Below are 17,790 nucleotides of genomic sequence, written 5' to 3' on the forward strand. Positions count from 1 at the left end.
ATCGTTCAACGAGTGAGCCGCCCTACATACCTAAAGCCAGGCGCGTGAGAGAAACTTATTTAAGCCTACCCTTCAAGGTTTCTAAGTGATTTTCATATTTTAATTTAATTCCGCTTACACTCAACCATTAATGACGTGTCAATAATTCTGATCTGGTTGTAGTGTACCTTAAACCTGTTTCTTATCAGCTTATCACTCTCAGATCACTCGCTAATGAAGGTGACCTTTGATTTTCATTCGACTAGATAGATTACTACTACTATTAACTCACCGTGTCTAACTATCGTAGATTATATGACCTTGATCAAAGCTTCAATCTTCTGTTAGACTGTACATAATTCCCATTCTTATATTTAACATAGTATACACACGATACATTCACCGCCGCCATGCTAAGACGGTGTTCTAACATTCCTCGTTCCGCACTCAACCTATCCCGACCTTCTATCCGAGCATTCTCTAAACCTTCCGCTCCGGTAGCTGCTTCTACCCACTTATCGACCAAAGAGAATGTACTTTTCGAACTTGACGTGAAGAAAGTAGGAAATGAAATCAGAAAGAGAGGTTTGACTGGTGCTCTTGGTGGACAAAGGGAAGGTGGTATGGACCGAGTACGTTCAAAGCATTTTTCATGGTGTCTATAGCGCCAAGCTGATCCACACAATTCTATAAGGATACAATCATTAGACTTTTGTATTCCCTTGGTTCCCGTCATGAAGTAGAACGATACCTTCGAATTTTCACTCAATCATCAAAAGACGCTTCAGCTGGTGGTGTACTACCAGAGGCCAAATTCGCTGTCCTCAAGTGGGTTCGCTGCATTTCATTCTGATGGATCTAGCTAATGATTTCACATCAGAATCGGAGGTGCCATTCTTAGTAACGAGCTTGAAGACCTTGCTCTCTCCCTGTCCTTCTTGAACAGACTTGGCCTCTTCCCCGTGGTACTGCATGGAGCTGGACCTCAACTGTGAGTGTAAAATCTCCCAATGTGTGTGCAGCCATAGCTGATGTAGCCGTTAGTAATGACATCCTCGAAGCCGAGGGTATCGTGCCAGACTACGAAGATGGTATTAGAATCACAGGTAAGCTTGCAGGCGCGCATTTGTGCGACGGCGGCCAGAGTAGCTGACATAGATCTCCAGATCCCAAGACCCTCTCCATTGCTCGACGAGTATTCCTTCAAGAAAATCTCAAACTCACCACCGCCCTTGAACGACTCGGTACCCGTGCTCGACCAATCCCAACCGGTGTCTTCACCGCTGACTACCTTGACAAAGCCAAATATGGACTTGTAGGAAAGATCACCAGGGTAGACAAGGCTCCTATCGAAGCTGCTATTCGAGCTGGATGTTTACCCATCCTCACTTCCCTTGCTGAGAACGCCGAAGGTCAAATACTGAATGTTAATGCGGATGTGGCTGCTGGAGAATTGGCGCGAGTACTCGAAGTAAGTACTGGGCTCGTTGCCAACTCAGAATTAAGCTGACCCTCTATGTGCGTATAGCCCATGAAGATCGTCTACCTTAACGAAAAAGGTGGTCTCTATCACGGTGTGTCCGGAAAGAAGATCTCCACTATCAATCTCGACGAGGAGTACGACTCACTCATGAAAGAGTCTTGGGTTAAATTCGGTACCAAATTGAAGATCCGAGAAATCAAAGAACTTCTTGACACCTTGCCCAGAACCTCCTCCGTCGCTATCATCTCCACCGATATGCTTCAAAAAGAACTTTTCACCGATGCCGGTGCAGGTACATTGATCAGACGAGGTCACAAATTATACAAACAACCTGGTGTAGAAGCTGTTGGATCTACTCAACTTCGTCAAGTTTTCTCTGAACGAGATCCCGAAGTCATTTCTGGTAAAAGATCTGTCGCTGAAATTTTCTCTGACCTCAAAACCTCCCCTTCGACCATCTACGGTGATGAACCTTTCGACGTCGTTGCCGTTGTATCCCATCCCGAAGGTGAAACTCCCGTTATGACCAAGTTCCTCCCTTCATCAAACGGTATACTCAACAAAATCGCCGACAACGTCTTTGACGTGATCAAGAAAGACCACAAGCGACTCTTCTGGACCGCCAAAGCCGATGATGAGAACCGGGCTTGGCACTTCGAGCGAGCTGATGGAAGCTTTACCCGAGCAGGAAGAAGCTTATTCTGGTACGGTGTCGCCGATGTCAAAGAGGTTGAGAAGATCATTGAAGGTTTTGAACAAAGCGGTAGAATCGAAAGAGTTTTCTTACCTGTTGGACCATCTATACCACCCCACCGAATGACTCCCGGTCAAACCCGAGCTTTTTCAACTTCCGCGAGACCAACTCTTAGGGCCTCATCTGTTAATTCCACCCGAGGATACGCTACTGCTACCGATGTACCAAGGAAGAAGGTCGCTTTGATCGGTGCTAGAGGATACACAGGCCAAAACCTCATTTCACTCATTGATAACCATCCTCATCTTGATCTCACCCATGTCTCTTCAAGAGAACTTGCTGGACTCCCATTGAAGGAATACAAGAAATCCAACGTATCTTACTCCAACCTTTCCTTGCAAGACGTGGGCAAAATGGCCGAGTCAAACGAAGTTGACGCTTGGGTTATGGCTTTACCAAATGGAATTTGTAAACCATTCGTAGATGCTATTGATGCTGCCGCTCAAAAAGGTGGAAAAGGAGTTATTGTGGATTTAAGTGCAGACTATAGATTTGAGAAAGATTGGACATATGGTTTGCCTGGTGAGGTTATTGTAGAATAGTAAAAAGAATGAAAGAAGCTAAATTTATTATGCATTGAATATCTTTTTGATGATAGAATTATACGGTAGAGAAGAATCTAAAAAGTCTAGTAGAATATCAAATCCAGGATGTTACGCTACCAATACTCAACTTCTTCTTGCTCCTTTAATGGAACATCTTGATCCTCAATCGATGCCAAGTGTATTTGGAATTTCAGGTTTTTCAGGTGCAGGTACTAAATCAGGTGAAAAAGATTCTGAAGGTAGACCAAAAACTGTACCTAAAATTGTGAGTTAATGATCAAATTATAGTTTGAATTTCAAAATAAAAGAAGTAATTGAAAATATTGATGATTCAATTTTTTAATTTTTTTCGGAATACTATTAGTCAGCAGAAGATCTTGGATTATCAATTAGACCATATACATTAACAGATCATATTCATGAAAGAGAATCTGCAAATCATTTATCAAAACTTTTATTAAAATCATCATCATCATCATCATCATCATCAATAAAAGAAAATAATGATTTTAAATTGGCTTTTATACCAAATGTTGCACCTTGGTTTTCTGGTATTATTTCAATTTTAAATGCACCATTAAATAAAACTTTTAGAGCTTCAGAAATATTTGAATTATATCAAGAAAAATATTTAAATGAAAAATTAATTACTTTAGGTAAAACTGTTCCTGATGTAAGAGATGTAGAAGGTAAACATGGTTGGAGAATGGGTGGTATACAAGTTCATAGTTCTGGTAAAAGAGTTGTTGTTGTTGTAAGTCATTTTCAAAAATAAAAAAATAAAAAATTGATCGAAAAAGATATTAATAATTTGTTTTTTCAAATTTAGGGAGCACTTGATAATTTACTTAAAGGAGCTGCTACACAATGTTTACAAGTAAGTACAATGTCTAGAGAATACGCCGTGCACGAATATCTGTAGCTTATCAATACTTTTTAACTAGAACCTTAACAACGCTTTGGGGTACGACGAATTGGCTGGAATCCCCCTTGACAAATTATAGAATATGATAACATGAAATATGCATATTACTTCGAAAGACCAAACACATCACTGATCGCTGAACATTAATAATTATCGCTGGGTATTAGTCATGTCATTTATGCGTTCCTCGTTCGGGTTTTGTCCGATTAAATGCTTGCCAACTCTACTCATCTCGTCACATGCCACTATAATCTTCGTCTATCCGTGTGTTTTGTCGATTGATATACGCATATGGATTCGCATTCGAAACTAGCTATTCTGGAATGCCAGCTGCGATTCTTTCGCCTGCTTGAGCTCCAACAAGTAACGCAGAAAGCCAAGGGGTGACATTACTCTAATACGGCCTTCCATTCTATCTGTCGAGACATGGGGCTTGCTTGTATTCGACTCAATCATCACAAAACTAAATGTAGCGATCTGTTCCCTCTTCCTTCGTCCGCTCGAGATCTCATCGAAAGCTTCTCGATTACGTTCTTGTGTACTGCCCTCCCATGACGACACGGACATCAGCAAGCGTTTCGACTGTTTGATATGATATAATCACCTACAATCCGGCGTTTTGACCAAATGTATATAATCGTTTCTTCATTCTTTTGGTGGCCGACTTATCGACATGCATATATGCGCTAGTGATGGTACGGAGCTCGCTGCGAGGGGAGGAACTGCAATTAGTACATCAACCACTGCGTTCACCCACCTTGCTTGGAGAACATTGATCAACTCTTTGAAATCCAGCCGCTCAGCGACAGGGGATAGCCGTAGCATATATTGCCTTCCGGTGGTGATTGCTTGACTACTTGCTACGTCAAGCACGGTCGGCGGCGGCACGGCCCGATTACAAAGATCCAGAGTCAATGACAACCAGGTATACACCTCACGAATAGCATTCGACCTCGCCAGTAGGTTGATACGCCTCTCCCCACTGATTTCCGTATTATTGTACAATAAGATCACACTGTTGTTCAGGCAAGCGAGCTCTTCTTGAATTTCCTCGTATGAGATTGACCTGTATTCCCGTCATTGTCAAGTCAGCTAAAATCGCTGCTATTCAATAAATCATAAGTGCGCACCCTCCAAGATCGACAATTAAATCTGCCAGTCGGCGCGTCGCGTAATCCCTGCGTATTCCAGCAGGAATCACGAAATGTTGCCCAACAAGGATGTTATACGATATTTTTGGTCCCCTAACAAGGCGACGTTAGCGCTCAATCATTGAATCCTCTGAGATAGGGTACTGACAGATTGTCTATCACACGGCGTATAGCTGCTACACCTGCTTCTGTTCTCGCCTGCTTCCTCATGATTGGCTTGAAAGATCTCCGCAGACAATCTGCCCAAGGACGCAGGAACCCGCACGATTGATTCGGCAAGAAAACATGATCCCGCAATTCTTCCAGCGACAAGCTCTGTACGGCTGCTTCGTCAATCGCACTATGTTGTTGCAAGTATTCTAGGACTTCTTCCTTCGAACAATGCTTATTCAACTCAGCAGTTGCTGAGCTCGCAGCATCTCGATCGTCTTGAATCCTACCGTCGGACCTTGGACTGCTGCCCTCCCTGGAGATCCAGTCGCTGTGCTCGTCTTCAGAGGAGGATATCTGTGATGCTTTTACTTGACTGGCAGTATCGTCATCACCTACTTCAATCGCCTCTTCACTAACTGTTGCAAAACCACCCCGAATAATCGGCTTGGGCGTGATTATCGTATTCTTGATTACTGATCTCCTCGGCTTGCTAGGCTGTCCGATCAATCTATCATCAGTAGGAAATACCCATTCGATTGAAGGAGAGCGGGATGATCGTGTCTGATGTGGTGCAGCGAGGGGAACCATAGGATTTTCTGAAATATGCTCCTCATTAATTTCCATTGGGAAATTTGCTGTTTCGCCAGCTTGAGATTCTTGCTGCTCTAGATCAGTTGAAGAAGTTGGTACCGTTCTTCTTATCTTCTTCTTAGTAGGTCCGATTACAGGTGAAGAAGAGATATCTAAGTGATCTTGAATGAAAGCTGATTCTAAGTTTGGGCTCGAAAAATCTCCAGATGAAGTAGAATGAGATCTTTTATTACGCTTTGATTTGACGGGTAAGATGGAATCCTGTGGAATGATCAATTGACGAGAATGATCTTGAGATCGAGTACATAATTGTTTTAGAAGGAAATAGTATGGCATTTTAGCATACAGTTTGGCTACAACCATCAAAAAAGGGGTTCAGTGCAAGTTGAGCCATCGAAGCTGAAATATACATACCTCTTTTACTTTTATTCGGTATATCATCAAATGAATTCCATTTTGGATCTAAATTGAATCCTTCTTGTAATTTTCCATTATGAAATTGTCTTTTCAATCTATACAAATAATTTTATCAAAATAATTAGATCGAATACTTAAGAGATGGAGTTGAGGTTGAGGTTGACTTACGTTACAATCTTATCATAAATTGGATCTTTTCCATCAGAAATTTGCCAATTTGTTATATCCCAATTATCATCATAATTAATCTTTTTAACTAAATCAATTCTTTTTAATTCTTTCATATATGAATCATCTTTCATAAAAATTGAACAAAATTTTTTAGATTGTTTTAATTTTCCTTTTATTTGAGTATCACTTTTTGGAAAATATGTTTGTATCCATAATTCATTTGATGATATTGTTTCTAATAATTTTAAAATTTTTAATGGAGGCCAACTATTTGAAAATTTTAATCAAATTTAGATTAGCTTTTTCTTTCTCTTAACATTTTTTTAGACGAATGAAATTTGAATCAAATTGAAATTAATTATTGAACTCACGTTACTCGAACACCTATTTGCGGCACTTCCTTCTTTCTTGACATACTAAGAAATATTATTTAAGTCAATTATGAGTGTTTTGTAAGTCTTAATATGAAAAGAAGTAGAAACAATTCAAATTGTAATCCCCACCACATTCTTTATATACCATGCTCGTAGCTATACAATACACAGTACATGTCCCTTCAAATCAGGGCACAACACCGCACAGATCTCTTACCTTGTAGATGTCATTACAATTAGTATCTACAATCAAATAAGAGGGATCATCAACATGCATGACTAGATCTTCATTATAGTTTAATCTTCACTTTCTACGATGTGACTAAGATAAATTGACAAGGCCAGAATGACCGACCATTGGTAAGACACTTTATATATTAAGTAACTAAATATGCAGGAATTGAGAAAAAGTCAAATCCAATCAATAGTCTTCGTTAAGATCATTATTCATCAAAGAGCTTCTACCGGCCCCATTCCAATCTTACTTTGATGCTTCTGATTCATCAACCCCCTAACATGTTCAAAGCTTTTCTCAATTCACTTCTAGCAGTTTCATAATCGTCAAACTCCATAGCTGATACTGCCCACTTGGCGTGCTTTTGAACGGTCTCGACCTCTCTTCGGCTCAAGCCTGTCCTAGTCGGTCCATAGCTTTGTGAGGTGTGTTGATGAGGTTGAGACTGTGCAGGTTGAGGGGAAGTTAGGCCCAGTCCATGAGGCCGAGGTTGACTCGGAGGGTGCATAGGATAAGATGCCAAAGATGGCGGTGGAGGTGGAGGAACTGTAACGGAATTTGTCGCTTGTTTCGGTTGGGTGTTTGCTTGTCCGTTCCTAGATATTGGGGTATTGGAACTGGGCGATTTTCCGTTTACTGGTTGATGATTGTTAATACCATTTCCGCCTGAACGGGACGAGGTAGAAGCTGAACTATCGCCTCTTGGTCTGCCTGGTGGAGGCTGAAGCACGACTGTAGGTGGCGAAGGTTTCGGACTGGCAGGCTCACTCGCGAAGTCTGTTGGAGGCGGAGCAGGTGGAACATCATACGAAGATACAGTGAAATGTGTTGAAGCTGGACTGAGAGGTGCTCCATCTGGTCCCATGAACCTGACATTCTTCTTATCTCCGGGTGACCCCTTTTCTGGTGGTGTCATAGGTGGGGCAGAGGGCAGAATGAGTTCGGGTTTATTGGGTGGGACATGCATCTCTGAGTCGTCGTCTGGTAAGCCGGGTGTAGCAACAGTGGACCATGCGCCGGAACCAGTCGAATGGTTTCTTGTAGGTGTACGTAAATCTCCTTGTGAGGTCTTCAGTTCCGGCAAAGTAGGTCTTGACGCAGGCGCAGGGGACGGACGAGGGGAAATGATAGGAGTGGATGTATTGCTCGAGTTGCTAGGTATTTGTGGTCGAGTCTGGGACGAGAATGATCCTCGACTTTGGGACGGCGATTCATGTTGGTGAGACGGATCGGAAGGAGCATCGGTGGGAATAGTAGGGAAAGGGTTAAATTCCTCTTGAGTCTCGGGAATGGCTAAAATCGCAAGGTCAAAATGGTGACATATCCGCACTGTCTCCCCATATAACTCACGAGGACCAGCTGCTGGGGTTCTTCCTTCACGTAGTGCCTTAGCACCATCAGCGGCCTTCCATCTAGCGTATTGAAGCTTTTGTTCCAACTACCAAACGTTCGAGTGGCACAGTTAGCTCAGTTACTCATAGCCTGGGTGTGAGATCACCAGCTCACTTCATCAGTCATGCCCCCTTCAAAGCACTTCATGACCTCTATGAATTGTCCCGCGACAACGAATTTTCGTATTGATGCTCTGATCACAAAGATTTCAGCTACTGGCTACTGGTACGATCGCACCAAGGCAAGAGCTGACTCACTTTCCAGTATTTCCAGCTCTATCATCATTATCAGCAGACAAGAATACCTTCAAGGCAAAGTTTTCAACCAAAGCTGCACCAGCGGCTTCCGAGGTAATTGCTTCATTGTTAGCGAGAATGACTTTCATCTGCATACAGGGTCTGTCAGCTTGACATGGTCATTGTTCAGGAGGCCGGGACGTACCGACTCGAGAGCATCAATGATGCTCATCAGGAACAAAGTGTCGTCTTTGGTCCTCTGTTTGAGATTAAGGGCCTTTTGTGCGGCGGAGAAGCAGCCTGACGAGACATAAAAAGTCAACATAATAATCCAGAATTCAGACGAAAACGCTTCCTGGTTGAGAATGAGCAGCCCCAATAGCTGGGGAGGATAGATGCTGCCAACAAGGCCAATTTGACCACTCACACCAGTAAGCCACTACAGGTTCCGCCTTTTTTATCTCATTGGCCCTCTTGAGAATCTGTTCGCATTGCTTGAGACCCGGGGGAACGTTCTCCGTAGGTATCTTGACCTGGTCCATTGTGACTATGAGGTGTGATGGGAAAAAATTGGGCGCGATAGCTTGGTGATTCCGATGATTGTTGTTGATGGATGATAATCGAGAGCAAACCGGGATCGACTTGTGTGCTGTCTGCTGCTGTTGGGCTGATTGTCTATGTTTGAGGAACGGATTCTCGACGGTGGTCTTGGGTAGTTGATATGGAGGAACGGGACTGCTCTTACGGCTAAAAGGTGGTAAATCGGGGGAGATAGGAGGAGTAAGCGGATAGTGTTGTTGTTGTTGATTAGGAGATAAAGATTTTGACATTTTGTATTATGATATGACCAGTGGCAACAAAGGGATGAGCCGGTAAACAGACGTTAATCGTAGCAAATCCAAATTTGGGTCGTAGGGGGGACCGAGCCAATTTACGGAACCGGTTAGTGTGGTTATCGTTGTATAAGGATTGGTAGGAGAGAAGTGAGAGGGGGATCAGAATCCGGATGGCCATAGATATATGATGTTTTGAGGGATTTATTTGTCAGCAAAAACAGAAACCCATCTCGTCCATTTCACTGTCACGACATTTAGACAAAAAACAAAATAGGCTCTTGAGCCGATCAACAATAACGAACGTGACAACGCGATGGCCTCTTGCCCCTTTCTCCCTCTATTTCTATATCCATCTCACTCGTCTTGACTCCTTCCAGATTGCGCTTGCCCCTTTTGTAAAGCGGCCATGGTCAAGCGAGACGGTCCATTTCCGAACACCGAAGGAGAAATATCACCAAACAAGGGGCAGTGTTTGGTGATCAAGCAACAAAGATATACACAAGTCTGAAGTGTACGCATTTCGAAAGGGGGTAGAAGAGCGCCAAAACAATTTTTGTAAGGGAGGAAAGGAGTATGAAAACGGGGTGAACAATATACCCTATGCACCTTGAGACGGCCAACGGCATCATAGCTGATCGATTGTAGATCACTCACATTTTTAGTTGGACCAGAGAAGTTGCTATTTGTCCTAAAATTTAATTCCACTACTCTCTTAGGCTTCTCTGCTATAGCTTGAGCTTGTTCGTAATTAGCTGAACTGGCACCTGAACAGATTGTATCGTGCGGACGTGACCTTTTGAAGCTTGAAGGAGGGTCTGTATGATACGCGTCTGATTACTTTGTTGATTCTCGGTAAAGTACGTCGTGTCTCTATGTCTTATATGAGTGAATAAAAGGTGAGACAGGGAAGGATCTTCCAATCTGAGTTAGCCAGAGATATCGACCGCGAAAGGTAGGTCGAATCCGAGCTGTGCGTTCGGTTATATCGGATACGATGGAAATATCGTTATTGGTGAGATGGTTGAAACACGTCTGTGTGGACTTGTCAAGTAATTAGCCGCAGAGGAATAGATAAGTGAGATCCGAAGATGTGTTTTGTATAATGATGATCTTGTACTGAGGCATTAAATCATGTTAATTTCGGATCATGACAATTGTTACAATGTATGTTGATGCACTGTTCGCTGCAGCTATCTTCGTCATCACTTTATGCATCCCACGTGAGGTCACTTAATAGGCGGAATGCGGTGTTGACCGCCTTTTCTTGACCGCTGATTGTTCCTGGAATGTTAGATTAGCGGATATTTGAGGGGAATGTAAGGGGAACTAGCTGAAACGGTAAGATGATCAAAGCTCATTCTGAATTTCGACAGCTCATGACTCAATGAACAGGACATCATTATAGTCACTCTCTCCTTGAGGGATGTGAGCCAGCGGATCCTGTAAGGTGATTGGCTGTTTGAAGTGCGATTAAGATGCACTCGATACGCAAGAGTACTCCTCCTCGGCATTAGTGAGTTTAGTCCTGCTTTCCTCAATTATACTGAGTACTGAAGCTTACTCTCAGTGATTTAGCTGGACGGATGTTCAAAGAATCCGCCTCCTCGAGGCAATAGATGGTAGTCTAAATTACATACATGCTTTTTATCCTAAACGTGGCAATATACCTTGCGAAAATGAGAGAGCTGAGTTAGACAGGTTATCAAATAGATCAGGATTAGAAAGACATCTATGTATGATCATTTTAGATAAAACAGATTGGATGAAATGGATGATCAAAGATGGTCAGATTGTAGACGGCGATGATGGGTTAAGTTGGGCAATTAAGGATAATGAAGGTAGTGAGAATGTGGATAATCCAGTTAGAATACTACTTGATTTGTAAGTCAAAATCACGCTATGATATCGTTCAATCCCCCGTTTGAAGGTGGATATGTTGGCAAACTTTGTTGATGCTAATTGTTACTTCTCCCAGTCTTGACAAGAGGATCCAAGAATTTGATCGAGACCTCTTTCAGGCACGAACGATGGAAGATGAAGATGAATCTTACAGTGAGGAATGCAAAATCAGAGGTAAATCATTTCTCTTATTGGAAGCAGGCAGGACATGTGTTAATCAGTTTTCATGACTCATACAGAGAAACATCACGATTTATGTGCATCAGACTGGTTCCCCATTTATACCAATATCAAGTCTCTAAATCATTTCCATTGGAGGCCGAGAAATCCACCATTATCAGAGAAAGATACTTTCCTATCTTCTTTTGAACCCATGGGCCGTACTTCAACATTTGTGAATCAAGCAGAATCAAGTGAATCTTCAATAGCAGCTTCTAATCTGAAGCAAAGACTGCCTATCACGCACTACAACACTACATCTCAAACCCGATACGATCATTCTTCATCATCAGATCTTCAACTCCAAAAACGTCCCAGAAACCTCGATAGCAATTTCGAGACTCAGTCAAATGAATCATCGACCAAACGAGTGAAGAGACGAGCACCATCAATCATTTCTATATCTTCGGATTCAGAAGAAGAAGAAATTATACAAACGCCGGATAATACAATAGAAATCGATTCTTCAGATGATGATGAAATAGTTATTACTGGTTTCAAATCTAGTGCTAGAAAACCATTTCTTCGACCTTCACCATCACCTTCATCCTCTTCTTCATTTTCTGCTACAGGTATTGGGGGAGATGACTTCTTTATTAGAAGTTATACAAGAACAACTGAGCGAGTAGGATATCTTACGAATTTTGATGAGTCCGATAACCTTGATGATATCAGACGTTTATCTGGTCCAATTATAAATCGAAACATCACCCAGAACGGCCTGTCAGATCATAGTGAAGATGAATCAAGACCCTCTACTCCGCCTTTACCAATCGATATCCACGATGATGAAGACATTCGTCCTTCATGGCAAGACACAATTATTCCTCATTTTATGGAAGACATGTTTAGAGATACTTCGATTAGGTCTTATAGACTTGATCTTTTACATGAAAGAATGGGTATAACCCCCATCAGACGAAGTCCTTCACCTCGTATAATGATCCAATCAGAACCTCTACGATTATATACACAAGAATATACAGATATGAACGATGCTCCAAGGAGAGGTAAAATCGTTTATCCTCCTTTAATCATTACCGATGGTACGCTGGAAGAATATCCTATACCAATTGATGATTCTTCGCCACAGATGAATAGGAAATTTATCGACATTAACGATGTCGAAGAAGAAGAAGATTTGGTGATTATAGGGACGAATGATATATCTTACGACCTCAATAATCGAATCCTACCGGACAAGCACATTTCAGGCAGTGGTTCAGTCCAGCAATCCTCGATTGTGATAGTCGAAGAAGAAGATGACTCGTGGGAAATAGTCGAAAGGTAGATGAAATGAATGCGAGACGATTCCCCCCTTCAGAATCATGGCTTCCGCTACATCGAATACGTATATTTAAAACGTGCCATCATGAATGGTCACAGACATGACTTTTCTTGTTCGCATCTATACATAGACACAAATCATAGATCATAATTGTATATATTCATTTGTTAAACATGTATATACCTTTGTACTCGATTGAATTAGACATCCTTTGACGGGAAGTCAGTCCACGTGCATTTCAACATGATTCTAGAATTTGATCAAGTCCCACATCCTTTAATGTCCATATTAAAGCTTGTTGTCAATAACAAATAACTCTTTATCCTTTCTTCACTTTGTTCACATCGAATTAAAATTCATTACACCGGTCAAATTGTGAAGTGGAAAAACAGTATGGGTGGCAGTAGAATTAGAAAGTCCGAACCATATGAACATGAGTAAGTGAAAATCAAACTAAACATCTATGTACCTTGCGTGCATTGAAATTTAGTAATTCTAATGAAGAATCGTTTAATAGCTGGACAGAAAATCAAATATGTTTAGTATTAGACAAAATATCAAATTCTAAAAACCTTGTTAAGATATTTTTTAACAAACAAGGAATTGAATCTCCTTCTTCAATTTTAGCTGAACAAGAATTATGCATCGAATTACTGGGTTCTACATCTTGGATCACATATATGATTCAAAATAAAAGGGTTATTAGAGATTCTAATGGATTATTAAGATTGAAAAGTGAACAATGGCCTAAACGTTTAAGAGTTATTAGTAAATTATTTGACTTGTAAGTTGATTACTCAAATTATCAGTTCATCCTTTTGAATGAAAGACGAGTGTATACTGTAGAGCTGACAAAATATATGTAACAAAAAAGTGTTCATCCCTCAGCTGAAAAAATTAGAAATCAATTAGGACCATATCATTCTGTTGTAGATCTCAATTTGTATAATTCAGATGGATATAAACAATGGAGTAAGTTGGTCCGTGTCACATCAAATATCAATATTCAAATTTGAGCTGACGTTATGATATTTCTAGAAGAATGGCAAGCACAAGGTCAAAACACATGGTATTTCAAATATGTATTTATCAAGCAACATATCGATCCTAAATGGTTAAAAAGAAATATTTCATCCCCATCTTCGACAACGGGCATGGAAACAGCTTCCCGTCGAGAGTACAATCCGATCAACACTTCTCAGTACCCAAGAGAGGCACCGCCTCACCTACGAGGAACACGAGCTACATATACTACTACTGACAGCTCGAAGATCGATATAAGTATGAATGATATTGAAATGACACTGCCGCTTAGCTCACATACACCATCTTCAACCCCAAGTATCCCAGCATATTTGCCGCCTACTCCAATCTCTGCACCTCGTGGTCAAGGTTATCCGGCTCCTACCCATCACAACGATCTCACTGGTGGGACCCAACGAGACTCGGAGGAAAACAAGATAACCGGTAGAGAAGAATTCATCGCAGCGATGTTGGTACTCATATCACAAGAACTAAATCACAGGTACGTGCTTGTAGTTTAATTGTACTGAGTCTACTGCACTTTGGCCCCATTCTGACCAATGCAAATCGTGTTCAGACCTTCAAGTTGTATGGCGGGGTGCTCAATAATTCACAATAAGGCAATATCAATATCTGAACAATCAGTATTATATCTGATCAAGAAATTAGGTGGTAATATCATTAATGCATCCACGACTTCAATTCAAGATACTCTCAAAGATAAAAAACAAGATACTTCAACTGCCTTCATACTTTGGAGTACAGAAGATGATTATTTATCTGGCCCAATCGGGTTGGATCGTGAAAAAGGTGATTCACCTACGCCTATTACTCTCGTTGGGCTAGTTCATCTTATTATTGCGAAAAGGAAGATTGAATTGGGTGAAGGTCAGATAGATCTGCTCACCTTTTAGTTGCAGTTGATGGGTTGGAAGGTAGACGAGTTTGAGTTATAAAGAGAGAAACACTATACAACAACTCGTCATAACTATATATCTTGATCATGAATAAATGATTATCAACATACATGAATAATATCGTACATACATGAATAATATCGTACATATATGTACTAAAATATATATAATTTCATAAACATGTAAAACTTCCGATATATACGTTTCAGAATAAAGCTTAATTACGAATGAAATAAAATCAAACTTTTTCTTTGTCCATCTCATTGCCAATTCCATGTTCATTCAAATTATCATCTTTCTTATTTTCAGCTTTTCCAATTTTATTAATTTTTTTACATCCACCACACCAATGCATTTCACAATATTTAGATTTCCAACAAACTTTATTATTTTTTGAATTTTTACAATTTTCTGATATTTTATTAGGTATTTTAACATTATATGGACAAGGAATTACTGAATAAGGATCAATTTTCTTTTCATTTTCATTTTTATTTTCAATTTGATTAGGATGTTGATGTGCTAAAATGAATCCTCTACAAAATGTTGGAGAAATAGGATTTGTCATTCTGAATTTTCAAATTTTTGAAAACTTCAAATTTTTATTTAAATTTGAGAGATTTGATTTGATTTAATTTTGAAAATTGTTTTAGTTTTTTGATTAATTGATTGTTTTTAATTGAGTGAAAAGTTGATATTTGATAATTGGATATTTGATAAGGAATTTATGATTGGAATGAAATAGATTAAATTCGATTTTAAGTGATTTTAAAAAGTTATATTCTGAAATGGTGTTTAAATGAGATATTCAAAAATTGTAAATTATATCAAAACCAATTTGACCTTTTCATAAGTTGTATTACGCCCTTTTTCATGATTTCTACTCGATACATTATAAAGGATTGAGATACTTTGTTCAAATCGAAAAGAAGACTTGTGACGCGTTTGAGCTGAATTTTTATCAATGGAAGGGTATTTTTGTAAAAGAACGGTCATATTTGACTATGACCAAGTAAGGAAGGCGTCAATACAAAGGATTGTCCTGGTCGATTCAAAGGTGAGTGTATGATGCAAGTTACAAGTTAGATGAGACTTCGAGAGAGAATGACCTGGAAGTAGCATGTAAGAAAATTCAGGAGAAACGGTTAGACATTAGGCCATCTTGCCAAAGTAAGTATCATTGCACTCATTGTATGTATACAGCGTGTTTTCATAGCACGAATACTTAGTAAACGTGACTAGCCCCTACTATCCATCCAGACCATAACGCTACTGCCACTTCATACACTCTCTTCACCTCTTACATCCATCCAAGCATTATCCTTCTGTTCGCTATGATCATGCTCTTCTTCCAAAATATCTTCAAGAGTCTCACTACCATTTGAACAAGGTGAGAAACCATTCGCTTCTTTAGATGAATTGACGATACTCAATGGAATAGGTCGAGTTACTTCAGAAGTGGTAATAGGTAAAGAGAAATAATCTTGTAGAGCCGGATTCACGAAAAGTTCAGTACGAGGTGAAATTGTTTCTTCGAGATGTCTGGATAGGTCGAATCTAACTGATAATCTCCTATTATTTTTTGAAGATCTTCTTATATTATCTTGATTGTTAAATTCATACCCTTTATCTTTGTTATGATTCGTTTCAATTTCTAGATCGATATTTTGTTTAGATGGAGCAGAGGGAGTTATCAAACTGGTATTGTTAGATGAAGTTCTAGATCTCCTTCTAGGTGTACCTTCTCCTGTTTCATCCAAAGTCCTTTTATGTGGAGACCAATCAGTAAAAGTAGAATGACCGATTGAATGCCTTTCATTCCACCTTACCGTAGGAGTTTTGAGATATCTTATATCTTGTCGTAATTTGATTAAATCGTTTATATCCTTCTCCAATAATCCGGCCAACGACTTATCAATCATCGAATATCTAGGTGATCCTCTTATCTCGATAATCAAGAGCAGGGAAGCCATTAATTGAATGGCTAGAATAGAGATGTGAACGAGTTGTAAGAGATGTGGGTAGAAATCGTTCATGTCTAGTCGAACCAACATAAAGAGCGGCTGAGCTGTCCTTGGTGGAGACGTGACATCTGGGGTATTTGACGTTGAGGTCATAGTTGGGAAAGAGTATAAAGTGTAGATGGACAAAAAGGACAGAGCGAGAAATCCTGGAAGACCATTTAATCATATTACTCGCTCACGGCAAGAGGAAGACTTACCACAAGTGGCAGCGAGCTGGAAGATGGTTAAAACCAGCAAAAACTCTAAACTGTTTATCCATTACCTCCAAATACTTTCATTGCTGCACCTGAAATCCGATGGAGAGGATGATAGCGAAATTTGGGAGCTAAGGAGATTAAGATATATCCATCAGCTTAATCAGGAATGAACACTTCATTTTGATTCAGCATGATAGCTGACCTGAGGGGAGACTCACGGTCGGACATACTCATATAATCTTGCTGATAGCAACGGTACGTATGCTATGATCGAAATAAGGTTGACCAAATTAAGTAAGAATTGATAAGGAATGTGATGGTGTTTGTGATTATGCAGAAGATAGGAGGTAACGCATAGAAGGGATGCCGAGAGTAGCTATTTCACCGTCCATTAGCTGAAGGTTGTCCTTAATTTCATCTTGCGCGCTGGTGATAAAGACCTGCAAGGAGACTTACAGTGAAACGGATATTACCAGGTAAACAAGATGCCATACCGCTCGCTCTCCTTAGTAGCCTTAGTATCAGTCTAGATACTTGATACCAGTCAGAGCTATTGTCTAAGGGACACTGAGATCAGACAAGATTAGGGATCAAGATGAAGATGGTGAGAGGGATATCGAATATAATGATGTTGAACCTATGGAATTCTTCAGTCACCTCATTAAGTAGACTCAAACAGCAAGGATGGAAACAGATCATCATTCGTCCAGTCCTTCTGAGATGACTGATGGGCAATCGTGATCAGGGTGGAGCTGAGTGATGGTGATCTGACTCAAAGGAGTCCTAAGTTGGATAGAGTGGGTCATATCATTTTCTTGCTTGAACATCTTCGGTCGCATTAAATCATTCCGCTGATGAAACAAACGCTTGATTCAGTCTCAGGTAAGTCAATTCAATAATGAGTTTAATGGTAAATTGGAACCTTTCATACGGTATTCGAGGACATTTCCGTGATTCTCACATCATGAGTACTCTCATTGT

General features: G+C 40.3%; 7 protein-coding genes across 7 annotated transcripts; 3 read left to right on the forward strand and 4 right to left on the reverse strand.

Annotated features, from left to right (window-relative positions):
• Window positions 1-389: 389 nt before the first annotated feature.
• On the forward strand, window positions 390-3,765 carry I206_107069 (N-acetyl-gamma-glutamyl-phosphate reductase; the record flags this gene model as incomplete). The annotated part of the gene is made up of 10 exons (XM_019157108.1): window positions 390-611; window positions 674-807; window positions 860-970; window positions 1,024-1,085; window positions 1,146-1,450; window positions 1,508-2,738; window positions 2,815-3,026; window positions 3,126-3,515; window positions 3,591-3,638; window positions 3,706-3,765. The coding sequence occupies 10 exons, from the start codon at window positions 390-392 to the stop codon at window positions 3,763-3,765; spliced, it is 2,775 nt and encodes a 924-aa protein (XP_019009826.1).
• Window positions 3,766-3,995: 230 nt separating this feature from the next.
• Window positions 3,996-6,584, reverse strand: I206_107070 (uncharacterized protein; the record flags this gene model as incomplete). The annotated part of the gene is made up of 8 exons (XM_019157107.1): window positions 3,996-4,227; window positions 4,295-4,393; window positions 4,444-4,752; window positions 4,817-4,930; window positions 4,986-5,934; window positions 5,996-6,093; window positions 6,167-6,436; window positions 6,541-6,584. The coding sequence occupies 8 exons, from the start codon at window positions 6,582-6,584 to the stop codon at window positions 3,996-3,998; spliced, it is 2,115 nt and encodes a 704-aa protein (XP_019009825.1).
• A 462-nt stretch (window positions 6,585-7,046) lies between these two features.
• I206_107071 (uncharacterized protein) lies at window positions 7,047-8,948 on the reverse strand (the record flags this gene model as incomplete). Its single annotated transcript, XM_019157106.2, has 6 exons — window positions 7,047-8,071; window positions 8,129-8,216; window positions 8,285-8,363; window positions 8,428-8,555; window positions 8,612-8,706; window positions 8,834-8,948. 6 exons carry the CDS (start codon window positions 8,946-8,948, stop codon window positions 7,047-7,049), a joined length of 1,530 nt encoding a protein of 509 aa, XP_019009824.2.
• Window positions 8,949-10,717: 1,769 nt separating this feature from the next.
• Window positions 10,718-12,651, forward strand: I206_107072 (uncharacterized protein; the record flags this gene model as incomplete). The annotated part of the gene is made up of 4 exons (XM_019157105.1): window positions 10,718-10,755; window positions 10,818-11,123; window positions 11,218-11,315; window positions 11,381-12,651. The coding sequence occupies 4 exons, from the start codon at window positions 10,718-10,720 to the stop codon at window positions 12,649-12,651; spliced, it is 1,713 nt and encodes a 570-aa protein (XP_019009823.1).
• A 390-nt stretch (window positions 12,652-13,041) lies between these two features.
• Window positions 13,042-14,585, forward strand: I206_107073 (uncharacterized protein; the record flags this gene model as incomplete). Its single annotated transcript, XM_019157104.1, has 5 exons — window positions 13,042-13,085; window positions 13,166-13,432; window positions 13,523-13,620; window positions 13,687-14,173; window positions 14,249-14,585. The coding sequence occupies 5 exons, from the start codon at window positions 13,042-13,044 to the stop codon at window positions 14,583-14,585; spliced, it is 1,233 nt and encodes a 410-aa protein (XP_019009822.1).
• A 241-nt stretch (window positions 14,586-14,826) lies between these two features.
• On the reverse strand, window positions 14,827-15,156 carry I206_107074 (uncharacterized protein; the record flags this gene model as incomplete). Its single annotated transcript, XM_019157103.1, has 1 exon — window positions 14,827-15,156. The coding sequence occupies one exon, from the start codon at window positions 15,154-15,156 to the stop codon at window positions 14,827-14,829; it is 330 nt and encodes a 109-aa protein (XP_019009821.1).
• Window positions 15,157-15,868: 712 nt separating this feature from the next.
• I206_107075 (uncharacterized protein) lies at window positions 15,869-17,301 on the reverse strand (the record flags this gene model as incomplete). Its single annotated transcript, XM_019157102.2, has 4 exons — window positions 15,869-16,758; window positions 16,810-16,859; window positions 17,028-17,185; window positions 17,266-17,301. The coding sequence occupies 4 exons, from the start codon at window positions 17,299-17,301 to the stop codon at window positions 15,869-15,871; spliced, it is 1,134 nt and encodes a 377-aa protein (XP_019009820.2).
• Between the last annotated feature and the right edge of the window lie 489 nt (window positions 17,302-17,790).

The sequence above is a fragment of the Kwoniella pini genome, chromosome 10 (assembly GCF_000512605.2).
Source record: "Kwoniella pini CBS 10737 chromosome 10, complete sequence".
Classification (NCBI taxonomy): Eukaryota; Fungi; Basidiomycota; class Tremellomycetes; order Tremellales; family Cryptococcaceae; genus Kwoniella; species Kwoniella pini.